The 13,192-nt window shown below is 38.3% G+C and overlaps 1 protein-coding gene across 1 annotated transcript in view; it reads left to right on the forward strand.

Annotated features, from left to right (window-relative positions):
- The first annotated feature begins 269 nt into the window (after positions 1–269).
- Positions 270–13,192, forward strand: part of PRKAA2 (protein kinase AMP-activated catalytic subunit alpha 2) — a 66,610-nt gene continuing 53,687 nt past the window's right edge. The window contains exon 1 of the mRNA XM_033225035.1: positions 270–629. Coding sequence (XP_033080926.1) covers positions 536–629 — 94 coding nt within the window. The 5' untranslated portion in view covers positions 270–535. The remainder of the gene's footprint in view (positions 630–13,192) is intronic.

The following is a 13,192-nucleotide window of genomic DNA, read 5'->3' on the forward strand; positions in this document are numbered from 1 at the left end:
CTCGCTCCCCACACCCGAGGCCCGTCTCTTCTTCCAGTTTGACTTCCACGTCTTTCCATTCCCTAGAAACGGGCCCCAGTCTCACCCCCCATTTTCACCCCCTTCGGTTTTCCTCAGAAAGGGCCCCCTGGCTCCCTTGGGACCCTCGCCCACCCCACTTCGCAGCACCTGCCGCATCCGTCCCTCACTCGGACCCGGTGCACCTGGCGCAGCCCCTCCCGCACTCCCGCCCAGCGCCCCGCGTCCCCGGCCCCCGCCGTCGCTGCCTCTGGCTCTGCCGCGGGAGCCTCTGACTCCCGGGAGCGGGCGCCGCGCGCTTCCTCCCTCGGCCCCGCCCCGCCCGCCGCTCGCCCGTTGCTTCCCACCTGGGCCCGACGCGCCCAGCGCCCCCTCCCGGGACCCCGCGCCGCCCCGTGCCCCTCGCGGCTCGGGGTCCGCCCCCTCCGCCCGCAGGGCCCGCTGCACTGTGGGTAGGCGGCGGCAGCGGCGGCGGCGCGGAGCGGCAGGCGGCGGAGCGAGGCCGCGCGCGCAGAAGATGGCTGAGAAGCAGAAGCACGACGGGCGGGTGAAGATCGGACACTACGTGCTGGGCGACACGCTGGGCGTCGGCACCTTCGGCAAAGTGAAGAGTTGAGTACGCGCTCCGGACCGCTGTGCGAGCTGCCTGGCTCGCGGGAGGCCGGGTGGAGAGGCGGGAGCCCCGGGCCTCGGGCGGGCGCGGGGCTCGGCGGCAGGTGGAGCGGCCCCGGGCCGCGCAGAGCTGGGGCCCCGGGAGGGTGGCGCGCACCGCCTCGCCTGGCACCGGCGCCTGGGTCCCGCAGGGTCCAGGGAAGAGGGCGGGGGTGTGGGCTGAAGACGGGCGTCCTGGGTTCCAGGTCCCGCGCCCATCCGCCTTTCCGGAGGTTGGAGCAAGGCACTTCTGTCTTCTCTGGACCTCAATGTCCTCCTCTGCAAAACCGGGAGATTGGACTCGATCCACGAGGCGCCTCCCAGCTCTGAGCCTGTAGGCTCAGGGCGGGGATCATCCACGCTGAGGACTGAGGCGCCGTTTCGTGCCGGGTGCCCTGTTAGGTGCTTTACATGGGATCTCATTGAATCCTACAGTGACTCGGTGAACATGTTGCCCTCACCCTAAAGGTGAGAAAACTAAGACCCCTAGAGATGGAATAACAAGCCCAAGGTCACACAGAAATGGGCAGTACCAGAGTGAAGTCTAAGATGTCCTCCAGTTCTGGTCTTGCTGGGAGGTCCTTGCCATCCCCAGATTCCTTCATGTTCCAGGACTCTCGGTTGTTGGGGGTGACTGTTTGGGGGATGCTCCAGGGGCCAGAGGTTGTGAGTCTTTCTTCCTGGGGTGTTGTTAAACGCGGGAATGCAGCTGGATTGGGTCAGAGGTTAATTAGAACAGAGAGGTCCGAAGGTAGTTGTGTTTGCAAAATGGCTATGGGAAGACTTCTGGGGTAAGGGAGAGAAAAAGTTTCCTTGGTGTTTGGAGGATTGAGGTTGAGGAGGAGGTCAGGACTGCTAAGGCATATTCTGCTAAGGTCTGTCTTCATGGAGATAGGATCCCATGTCGGGTGTAGGAAAACAGGCTGCTTTTGAAATGTTATACTTTATTAGAGTTAACTAGTAAGAATAGTTAAGTATTGAGCTTTCATTTGTTTTCTTTTTTGTTAATTAGTCACATGGGATTTAATTAACCTGCCTTCTCTCCAGAATAGACACAGTTGTTTATTAAAAATACTTTGTTGCAAATCCAGAATTATAAGTGAAACATTGGCTTTTTTTTTTTTTTCCTCTTTGCTGAAGAAATGCTGAGTAGGCAGTCTGGAAATTTTATTCTGAGGTCTCTATTTCCTTGTAAAATTCGTATTTTAATCCCAAGTCAAGGCTGTTGAATGAGTAGAAGAGACTCATTGTTCATTCCTGTGGTAAGAATCAGCTCCTGTTTTCTTGCACATATTTAATACTCATTCATTTGTTCAAAAAGCTCTGAGCGCCTGCAGCGTGGTAGGCACTGTTCTAGGCAATGAGGATACAGCAAGGAAAAAACAAATCTTTTCGTGGAGCTTTCTAGTAGGGGAAGGCAGACAGTAATCAGAATATATATGTAAAAGGTGTATTTAATTTTATTGAGAAAAATGAAGCAGGGAAAGGAAGATAGTTTTGTGAGGTTGGTAGTTTTCAATAAAGTGGTCAGACAAGGTGGTATTTTTGCAAAGACCTAAAAAGTTTGTAAAATTCTTTGCTGTCCTGTGAGGGTTATGAAGTCCTGGGTTATTTTTGAAAGACCTTATAAGTAGAGTGGGTAGTTAGAATGTGTTTAAGATGAATGCAGGACGATCCAGGGATTGTAAGGGATACAGTAAGCCTGTAATGTTACTTGTCATTTAGTATCATTACTAAGGACTATTGTGTTACAACATTATACAGTTGCTCAAGCAAACAGTGCCTTTGACATTTGGACATGTACACTCTCAAAGTTCTATAACTTAACCCTATGTCCTTTCAAATTGTGTTAAAAGTTTTTGCTTATCTTTTTAAGTTTGTATACTGTAATCTGAATGTAGAGTAGAATACCCATCAGATCAATCAGTCCATTGTCAAAGACAACTTAAATCTCTTGTGTGTACTTTTGAATTGTTTCCAGGCACTGGCTTCTTAAAATATAAACAGAAAGAACTTTGACTTATGAGAAATCCTTTTCCTGGAGAACCTGTGTCCAATGAACAACCAGTTGAAGGAGTTTTCCTAACACTGTGTTAGATCTTCTGAAAAGTGATACTATGGTTTCTTATCCAAGATTATGATCAGTACAATTGTTTAATAAAAATTATAGAAACTGCTACAATCTACAGTTACTCATATAATTCTTCAAGGGACAAGTGAAACAAGTCTTTTTTTTTTTTCTTTTTTTAACTGTGGCTCATGCCTGTAATCCCAGCACTTTGGGAGGCTGAGGCAGACGGTTCAGTTGAGGTCAGGAATTTGAGACCAACCTGGCCAACATGGCGAAACCCCATCTCTACTAAAAACACAAAAATTAGCTGAGCGTGGTGGCAGTCACCTGTAATCCCAGCTACTGAGGAGGCCGAGGCAGGAGAATCGCTTGAACCTGGGAGGCAGAGGTTGCAGTGAGCCGAGATTGCGTCACTGCACTCCAGCCTGGGTGACAGTGCAAGACTCCATCTCAAAAAGAAAAAAGAAACAAAAGAAAAGAAAACAGCTTTATTTACGTATATTTTATATATGAGATTCATCCGTTCTAAGTGTACGATTCAGTGATTTTTACTAATTTTGCCAAATGTTGCAACCATCATTATAGATCAGTTTTAGGACATTTGAGGACACCACAGTAAGATTCCTTATACCCATCACAGTTAATCTGTTTCCTACCCTCAGTCCCAGGAAATCACTAATCTGTTTTCTGCCTGTATAAATTTGCTTTTTCTAGGCACTTATTCATAAACGTGATCATTCAATATGTCATCTTTTGTGTCTAGCTTCTTTAAAAATGCTTTTGAGATTCATGCATGACAGAGCATGTGTCATTAGTTTGTTCCTTTTTATAGTTGAATAATATTCCATTGTGTGGATATGCCACATTTTCTCTGTATAAAACCAGTTGATGGTCATGGTTTCAAGTTTTGGGCTATTATAAATAATGGCACTACGAATATTCACATGTAAGATGTAAGTCTTTGTGTGGACATATGTTTTCACATAGCTTGGGTAGGTACCTAGAAGTAGAATTGCTGGGTCATATCATAGTTTTATGTTTTACTTTTTGAGAAACTGCCACACTTTTAAATGGTCACACCATTTTATAACAGTCCCATCAAAAATGTATGAAAGTTCCCTTTTCTGAGTATCTTTGCCAACATTTGTTATTGTCTCCCTGATTTACTACAGCCATTATAATGGGTGCAAAATAGTATCTCATTGAGGCATTAATTTTACATTTCCCTAAGGACTAATGATGTTGAACATTGTCTCATGTAATTACTAGTAATTTGTGTATTTTCACTGATGAAATGTCTGTTTATATCTCTTGTTCATTTTCTAATTGGGTTGCTTGTCATCCTATAAGTTGAGTTATGAGGATTCTTTGTAAATTGTGGATACAGATCCTTTAATGGATATATTTTGCAAATATTTTCTTCCAGTCTGTTGTGTCTTTTCATTTTCTTGTGTCTTTTGAAGTATAAAGTTTTGAATTTTCATGGGGTCCAATGTATTAGTTTTTAAAATTATTTTATGGACTATGCTCTTGATGTCATAGGCAAGAAATCTTTGCCTAGCCCAAGTCTCAAAGATTTTCTTTTATGTTTTCTCACTAATATTTTATTATTTTAGCCCTTGTATTTAACTATGTGATCTATTTTGAGTTAATTCTTGTGTATGGTGTGAGATGAGGGTGTAAGACTAACTTTTTGCAAGTGGATAACCAATTGTCCCAGCAGTTTTTGTTGAAAGCAGGTGCATTTTTAATTGTTGTAGATTTTAGACATTGCAAAATGAATTTCTACTAAAAAAGCTAATAGATGATTTAATTTTAAAAGATTGGCCAGGTGTGGTGGTCCATGCCTGTAATCCTAGCATGTTGGGAGACCGAGGCAGGAGGATCCCTTGAGCCCAGGAGTTCAAGACCAGCCTGGGCACATAGGGAGACCGTGTCTTTGATTGATTGATTGATAGATAGATAGATAGATAGATAGATAGATGGTTATAAAAACATGAAAATGGAGAAGCAAGGAACATCTTATGTGCTTTCTCTCTTGACTTTTTTTCTTTTTCTTATTTATTTGTTTATGAATTAGTTTTTTTTTTAGGGACTGTATTGGCCAGGCTGGTCTCGAACTTCTGGCCTTAAGCAATCTATCTGCCTCAGCCTCACAGTGTTGGGATTACAAGTGTGTCCTACCATGACCAACTTTGACTGTTATGCTAATTATATATTTAGAAATTTTAAGCCAGGCATGGTGGCTCACGCCTGTAATCACAGCACTTTGGGAGGCTGAGGTAGGTGGATCACTTGAGGTCAGGAGTTTGAGACCAACCTGCCTAACATGGTGAAACCTCGTCTCTACTAAAAATACAAAAATTAGCCTGCTGTGATGGTGTGCGCCTGTAATCCCAGCTACTTGGGAAGCTGAGGCAGGAGAATCACTTGCACCCAGGAGGCAGAAGTTGCAGTGGACTGAGATCGTACCACTGCAGTACAGCCTGGGTGACAGAGCGACACTCCATCTTAAAAAAAAAAAGAAGGAAATAAAGAAATTTTAACTTCAGTTGTTGATATATCAATTTATGGACCAAAGTTAGGTATAAAAAGCAAAAATTGAAAATGGAATAGTTTTAATAGCAGTAGTTTTAATTTGTTTTTTAAAAGTATATGGAAATCTTTGTATTTGTTAATAAAGCCTTATTTAAAATGTTTAAAATTTTCTCCTTCATTAGTCTGTTGTATTATTAAATTGCTGGGGGACTGTTTTTGGAAACAGATTATATGGGCTGGCAGAATTTAAAAGTAATGCTTTTTATCTATTAAAAATTTTTCTCTATATTGACTGTTTAGGTTCTCACTCGGGGTAGGGTAGAACTGTTAGAGAGCTCTTGTAATTAGACTTGTTCATCTCTTATTTAACTGCTCTAAAGGTGATAGAAATTCTAGAAGAATGGTCCTGTTGTTTGTGTTATATAAAGACTGGTTGAAGAAAAAAAATTATAATGCCAATTATTTATTTTAAAAGAAGCCTGCATTTTCAAGATGAGGAGTAGTATATATGTGGTTTATAATTTAAACAAATTTTTTTCAACATTTTACTCCAGAAATACATTTACCCATATGTGGTTTATGAAATAATTAGTCTTCATTGGAATTTTACACCAAGGGATACTTAGGTTCTTTCTTGTCAGCAAAGTCTCACCAAGAAGTTAGCCTTTCTGTTTTTCAAATAGTTACATGAGTGGCCTACAGACTGCTTTCAAGAAATTAAGTAATTATTTTACTAATTCCCCACTTGTTTTTGAGATAACAGGAAGGATAAACCAAACCAAACCAAAACAAAACAAAAAAATGAAATTTTGAAATGTAAATATCAAGTCCTAAATGATAAATCAAATTTCACACAACTGTCCCATCAATTGACGGAACTAAAAGTTATGTCTGTGGTATTTTGGTCCTTTACTAGGATTTGTTTTTGACTTGTGTGCTAGTGTGGAAGCCCTGACCAATTTAAACTCCCTGGTCCTTGTTTTCTTCCCCTCCTAAAGGATAACTCTGGAATAGCAAATCTGTGAGGTCCTTTACAATGCTATCATTAAACTGATTTTTAAAAGATTTAACTCCTCAAAATGGATGTATGTAATTATTCATCCTGGTTAATGAAAATTTGAATTCCTGAATCTGAAATGTAGATGTAATGTAGAACAGGGGAAAAGGAAACATATTTGCAACACTTCAGTGATAAAAGGTACAATTTGATTAAGTTGTTATTACATTCTAATAACCATACTATATACGCACTTGATGTTTTTTATTCCCCAGAGTAATCCTCGAAGTTTGGTATTATCTCCATTTAACAAATGAAGAAATTGAGAAACAGATACTTTAACTTGTCCAGGGTTCCAGTGCTATTAACTGATAGAGCTAGCAATCAAATTCAGGGTTCTCAGACTCCAAAGTCTCTGCTGTGTGCACAATAAAGTCAAAATGCCTAGTATGTTCTGAGTTTCAAACCTACAAGGATATAATTTTCTATGTCTGCTCATATTTATCAGAATTGAGAAAATAAGGTTTAAATGTCTTTTAGTCCATATTTAGAGATAAATAACGTTTTTTGAAATGCCATAGATAGATGATTAAAATTTTCGTTTTTATTTTTCCAACATTTAATTTGATGCCTCAATCTTTCTTATTATAAATGTGCTGAATTCTACCAGTTTTAACCCATGTTTCTTAGAAATGCTAGTGGTTTCAGCGTGTTTACTGATATAAAAGTAATCTTGACTAACGATTGCCAGTAACCTTTAGTAACCAGACTAAAGAGAACTTGTACAAATGATTTGATGTTCTAGAAGAAAACATTGGTATAAGAAGGTATTAGCTCTGGAATTTAATTCCATTTCTACTACTAGTTACCTGACCTTTGGGAAAAACTGTTAGACGCTGAGCCTTTGTTTCCTCCTTCGTAATATGGCAATGATCGTACTTGGCCTGCCTACTTTCTGGAATAGTTATGAAGATCAAATGAGTTGAGGTACATAAAATGGCTTTGGAAAAGATAAAATGCTATACAGATAGATGACACTGTTGTGGAGATGGTGAGATACATGGTAATAGTAGGTAAGTTCTGCACCCTGTGTTAGGAAGTACTCACTTTCTGTTGAAATGCCTTCAGTTCTCACACCAACATTGAGATAGAGCTGTAGTAATCTGCCCCTGTTTTGTGGTTGCCTAGGTTGAAGAAAGTTCTTAATGACTACTTCATCTATGCTTTATGATACTTATTAATGTTTATATTAAGAGCAATATCCTTTATGAATAAGTCATGTAATTTGTTTTATCCCAAATATGGAAGATGAATAAGAATGAAATGGAAGTAATAGTGAAATAAAAGTGAATGTACATTCACAGTAAATTGATTTTACTTTTGAAATTATTCAAATTCTAAACAAGTATTAAATATTGGTTCCAAATAATGAAACTATGTTTCTTCTCAAATACTAGATTAGTGATTGAATTAAAATCAGTTGAATTATTCTCTCAATTAGGTAAATGAATTATGTGCTATTCAGGTTTCTTTTGCTGATATATATAATCGTATATATATATAATTTATATGATTTTTGAATTGTGTCCTTAATATCTGAATGGATTTCGTTCATTTGGTGTAATCAGTTGCTTGACTTTCAAAGGGTATTTTAAATAGGAAACAATGTTGTAAATGGTAGCTAGTTTCAGAGTATGTCCACAAAGGCAACATGATATAGTATATATACTCTCTATAGTATGTTGGACTTAGAAGACCTAGGGTGGAACCTTTGTTTTGTCATAAACCAGCCATGTGGTCAAACTCAATCTAACAAAGGGAATAATACCATATGTTCTCTTCTAGTGTTGTGAGAAGTACATGAGAAAATGTATGTAGATGAAAAGGCACTCAGAAGTACTTATGTACTTTTGTGTATGTAGACACCATTATGTACTTAAACCCACAATTAGCTGAACTATGAGAATAATCTGTGATCTGGTTCTGAGACCAGAAATTTATTGATGAGAGAGAGGGAAGAATTCACTACCTCCTGTCTTGTTTTACTCGGGTCTTCTTTCTGCAAATTAATATGTTCAGGAACCTCTAATTCTCCAGAAGCTGCTCACTTTTCACCCTCTCCTGCACATCACTTGGAAGACATATACACAAACACATTATATGTATTTTGTATACATATATGCGTATGAATGTATTCCAGATCCCATGGTATCCGTCATAGAAACTCTTGGAGGAAAGAGGCATAAGCTGGGAAGGGGGTAAGTGTGGGCAGCAGATGGCATTTAGTATGAATGGGTCATTTTAAAGTCATAGTCCACTTGTAGTAGAACCAAAATGAGGCTATACATATATTTTCAATACAGATAATACACTCTGAGCTAAAAATGCTTTTCTACCAAACTTTCTCTTAACATATCCATATAAGTTAGAAAGAATTTTGTAGTCGATCATACATTGAGGTAATTACCTCAGTTCCATGAACTGTCTCCCTTTTTCATGCTGACACAACCCTGCTTCATCTTGCTTCTTTTTATAAAAGCATCCCAAAATGTCCACTTACCTTGTGGTCCATGTTAGCTTTCTTGAAAGCATTTGGTACTGCTTTGTAATAATAATACCACCCCATTTATTCTTCTGAGATTCCTGTGGTTTCCTCAATGATAGGGAAAATATTTTGTAGAGGAAGTACTAATAATTTTTGAAGCCAGGCAGATAATTTAATTTGACCTAGCAGGAAGATCTAATCTCAAATCCTTTAAGAAATAGTGAATAAGTGGCTGGCATAGGACCCTTAAAACATTAAATATGTTATAAAAATGACAGCAAATCTACCTAGTGTATTCATCAGCTACAAATATAAGAGAATTGTAAACCTTAAATCAGGCTTTTATTTTTATCTGTTATTGAAGTGATTGAAATGCATATGAAAAGCAATGTGTTTATTTTGAAATATGATTAACCTTTTTATTTTTAGTATGGTGTTATTAAGGAAAGAATTTCAGGCAGTTATCTCTGCTAATAATAGAAGGCTTCTTCACCCCTTCAAGAGAACAGTATTCTTGCTTAAGTGGTGTCTTATGTTTGGCAGTGTTTGCCTCTGATAAATTTTATGTATTTCTTTGGGTGGTACCTTTGTTTTTAAAGTGTTCATAATTCTCTTTTTAATCTGCCACTAGATCTTTTTAAACAACCTTTTATATGATTAAAGATAATTTATAAAATCTTGCTATATGTCTCTTACTCTGAATGTTAGTATATTATTAATATACTTCATTTTTTCAGAATCATTTTTCTTCAGATTATATATACTATTAAAACAAGAACAGTATGTTCTTATTCAGCATCTCAGTTTCTAAATGATAAATGAATTATAAGGTAAGTTAAAACTGACTGTCGTAAAATAATAGATCTAACATTTTAAAATATACTGTTTTTTTTTCTAAATGCTTGTTTTACTTGGGCAATATGATAATTATAAGTTATTTTCATTTTATTTTAAAAAATTTATTTTACTGTTTCTCACTATACATTATATATATTATATATATATTTTTGGTAGAGGCAGGGTCTCACTATATTGTTCAGGGTAGTCTCAAACTCCTGTACTCAAGTGATCCACCTACACTGGCCTCCCAGAATGCTGAGATTATAGACATGAGCTACCATGCCCAGCTCTTTCTTTCTTTTTTTTTTTTTTTAATGTGTTTGAGTGTAAGTTGGAACTATATGGTATTCCATAATTGATTTCAGTTTTTCCAGCCTTAATTAATGGAATAATACAATCAATATGTATTAAATATTTGCTGTGTTTAGTCATACTGGATTTTAAGCAAAACATTTTTACCAGTGTTCATCTGTTCATGAGGGATCTTCTCCTATGACCCAGACGTCTCCTAATAGGTCCCATCTCCAACACTGGAGATAAAATTTCAGTGTGAGATTTGGATAGGACAAATATCTACACTATGTGAAGTGACTAAAAGGCAGAAGAACTAAGCAGAGTTTGAGTCTTGGGAGACAACAGTTGGAGTTCACAGTTTATCAAGGGGAGTCTGATAAACAGTTGGTTTTTCGTTGCAACCCTCTGAAGACAGATATCCTGCTTAGAATAAGCTTAATCCCAGATGGATCTGCCTCTTATCTTTCTTCTCTGGGGTAAAATAAAACTGTCAGAGCATCTATAGATTTTCATACACAATGTTCGGCATTCCAAGAGACAGGGTGAGGATAATAGAAACAGGTTTGTAGGAGCTGCAGAGAGTAAAGATATTAGACACAGAATTTAAAATAACTGATACTTTTGTTTAAAGTGGAGAATATTGGCAGAGGACTGGAATCTATAAAAAATAAAGGAAATTCTAGGACTGAAAAATACAATAATTGAATTATCCTTTAGATGATGAATAGCAGATTAGATTCCATTGAAGAGAGGATTCGTGAATTAGATGATGGGTCAGAAGAAAATATCCAGACTGAAGGATAGAGAGATAAAAGGATGGAAAGAAAGTATAAGACACATGTGAGAACACAGCAAAAAGTCTAATACATGGACTAATTATTGGACTAATTATTGGAACCCATATAGAAAAAGTTAATTGCAAGCCTCCATTTTTTTTTTCTGTAAAATGATAACCCCAGGTTTACCTTCTTTTAATATAGTTTCTCTGGACATAGACTAAGATAAATGTGGTTTATCAGTTCTGTTGCCAAACAATATTTATTGTAAAAATGACCTGTGATTGGTTAACTGCATTTGGACTGGGAGGACTACGAATGGACATGTTATACTCCCAAGAGACTACATTATTCACCATTTCTGCCAGCATGAAACTTACAGGGAAACAGACCTCCAGTTTCCTTTTAAGGTATCTCTTCACACTTAAGCACCTCCTGGTGGGAGGCTTAGAAGCTACAAGAATGAGCTTATTATATGAAGTATTTCTTGTTTGAGGCTTGTATATGCTGGAGTATACTGTATCCACTCATATGGCCTTCACAACTTCATGTACCCCTGTGTGATGAGGAGGCATGGAAGTAGCAACTGAATATTTTAAGGACTTCTGATGAAGATGTTTTTGATTATGCCATCCTGACATTCTGTGTTTCTGTCCTAAGTTCTCATAAAAAGCTAAGTAAAACTGATGTAACATTACCACCTTTTGTATCCTGGGGTATGAATGACATCTTGAATTCAAGACCACTGATGATCATACACAGTAGGTAATACACAATTCCAGAAGAGGACAAAGTGAATGGGGCAGAGGCAGCATTTGAGGAGATAATGGCAGAAAGTATTCTAAAACTGATAAAATGCCTCAAGTCACAGATTCAGAAGTTCCAAGCAGAATAAATATGAGAAAACCATTCTAGAGATATCATTGTGCAACTGATCTAAACCAATTCCCTTTTCTTGAGTTTCCCTTATGCTGGTGTAGACTGTATGTATCCTTGTAGAAATGGGGGAAAAAATGTTGAGAATATCTTAAAAGCAGCCAGAGGGGGAAAAAGTGTATTATCTTCAAAGGGACAATAATAAGTTGACTTCTCAACTAAAACAACGTATACAAGGAAAAAATGGAATGGAATTTTTTTTACCCTCAAAGAAGTAAAAGAAACAAACTGCCAGCCTGTAATTTTGTGCCCAGCAAAAATGTTCTTCAAAAATAAAGGCAAGCTGGGCGCGGTGGCTCATGCTTGTAATCCCAGCTCTTTGGGAGGCCAAGGCAGGGATCACCTGAGGTCAGGAGTTTGAGACCAGCCTGGCCAACATGGTGAAACACCATCTCTACTAAAAATACAAAAATTGGCCAGGTTTGGTGGCACACATCTGTAATCCCAGCTACTCAGGAGGCTGAGACAGGAGAATTGCTTGAACTCAGGAGGCGGAGGTTGCAGTGAGCCGAGATCGCACCACTGCACTCCAGCCTGGGTGACAGAGCGAGACTCTGTCTCAAAATAAATAAATAAATAAGTAAATAAATAAAATAAATTCCAGCCTGGGTGACAGAGCGAGACTCTGTCTCAAAACGAATGAATGAATGAATGAATGAATGAAGGCAAAATGCATTTTTATGCAAACATAAATTGAGACAGTTTGTCAACAGAAGACATATAGTAAAGGGAACACCAAAGGGAATTCTTCAGGATGACAGAAAGTGATCCCAGGTGGAAGGAAGAAATGCGAAAAGAAATAAAGAGCGTTGGAAAGTCTAAGTATATGGGTGATTAAATAGATACTGACTATACAAAATAATATCTTGCAAGATTAAATATATATGTAGGAATGAAATGCAAGAACAGAAAAGGTATGAGAAAAAGTAGAGTTATAGGGTTCTAAAGTCCTTACTTTGTTTGGGAAATGTAAAAATGCAAATTTTTATTAGACTGAAGTAAGTTAAGGATGCATGTTGTAATATCTGGGGTAGCCATTAAAATGAAACCTCAGGGCTCTAGAGAAAAAAAACACAGGTCATGTTTCTTGTTTTGTTTTGGAGAGAATTCTAAATCATTCCACAACTCTACTTTAAAAAGAAATTTTATGGACTGTAAAATTATGTAGTCAACAAGAAAACATTCAGGAGTGGTTAATGAGAATGGAAGGGGAATTGTTTGAAGACAGGAAAATACAGGAGGATGAATAAGAAGGAGATGAAACATGTGGAATAAGAGCAACAAAAAGAAAATAGATGCATAAGGACCAGAGTTGGAAAGACGTAAGAGAGGGCATGGATAAGTGTTCCTGGCAGAGTCTACTGAATGCTAATACATTCTCCAACAGTGTTAAAGAATTTATACTGGTAAACAATTTTTTTTCCTTTTCCTTTTTTTTTTTTTGGAGTCTGGGTCTCACTTTGTCACCCAGGCTGGAGGATAGGGGTGCAATCATAGCTCACTGTAATCTCGAACTCCTGGGCTCA

The sequence above is a fragment of the Trachypithecus francoisi genome, unplaced genomic scaffold (genome assembly GCF_009764315.1).
Source record: "Trachypithecus francoisi isolate TF-2019V2 unplaced genomic scaffold, Tfra_2.0 Lachesis_group12, whole genome shotgun sequence".
NCBI classification, from domain to species: Eukaryota; Metazoa; Chordata; class Mammalia; order Primates; family Cercopithecidae; genus Trachypithecus; species Trachypithecus francoisi.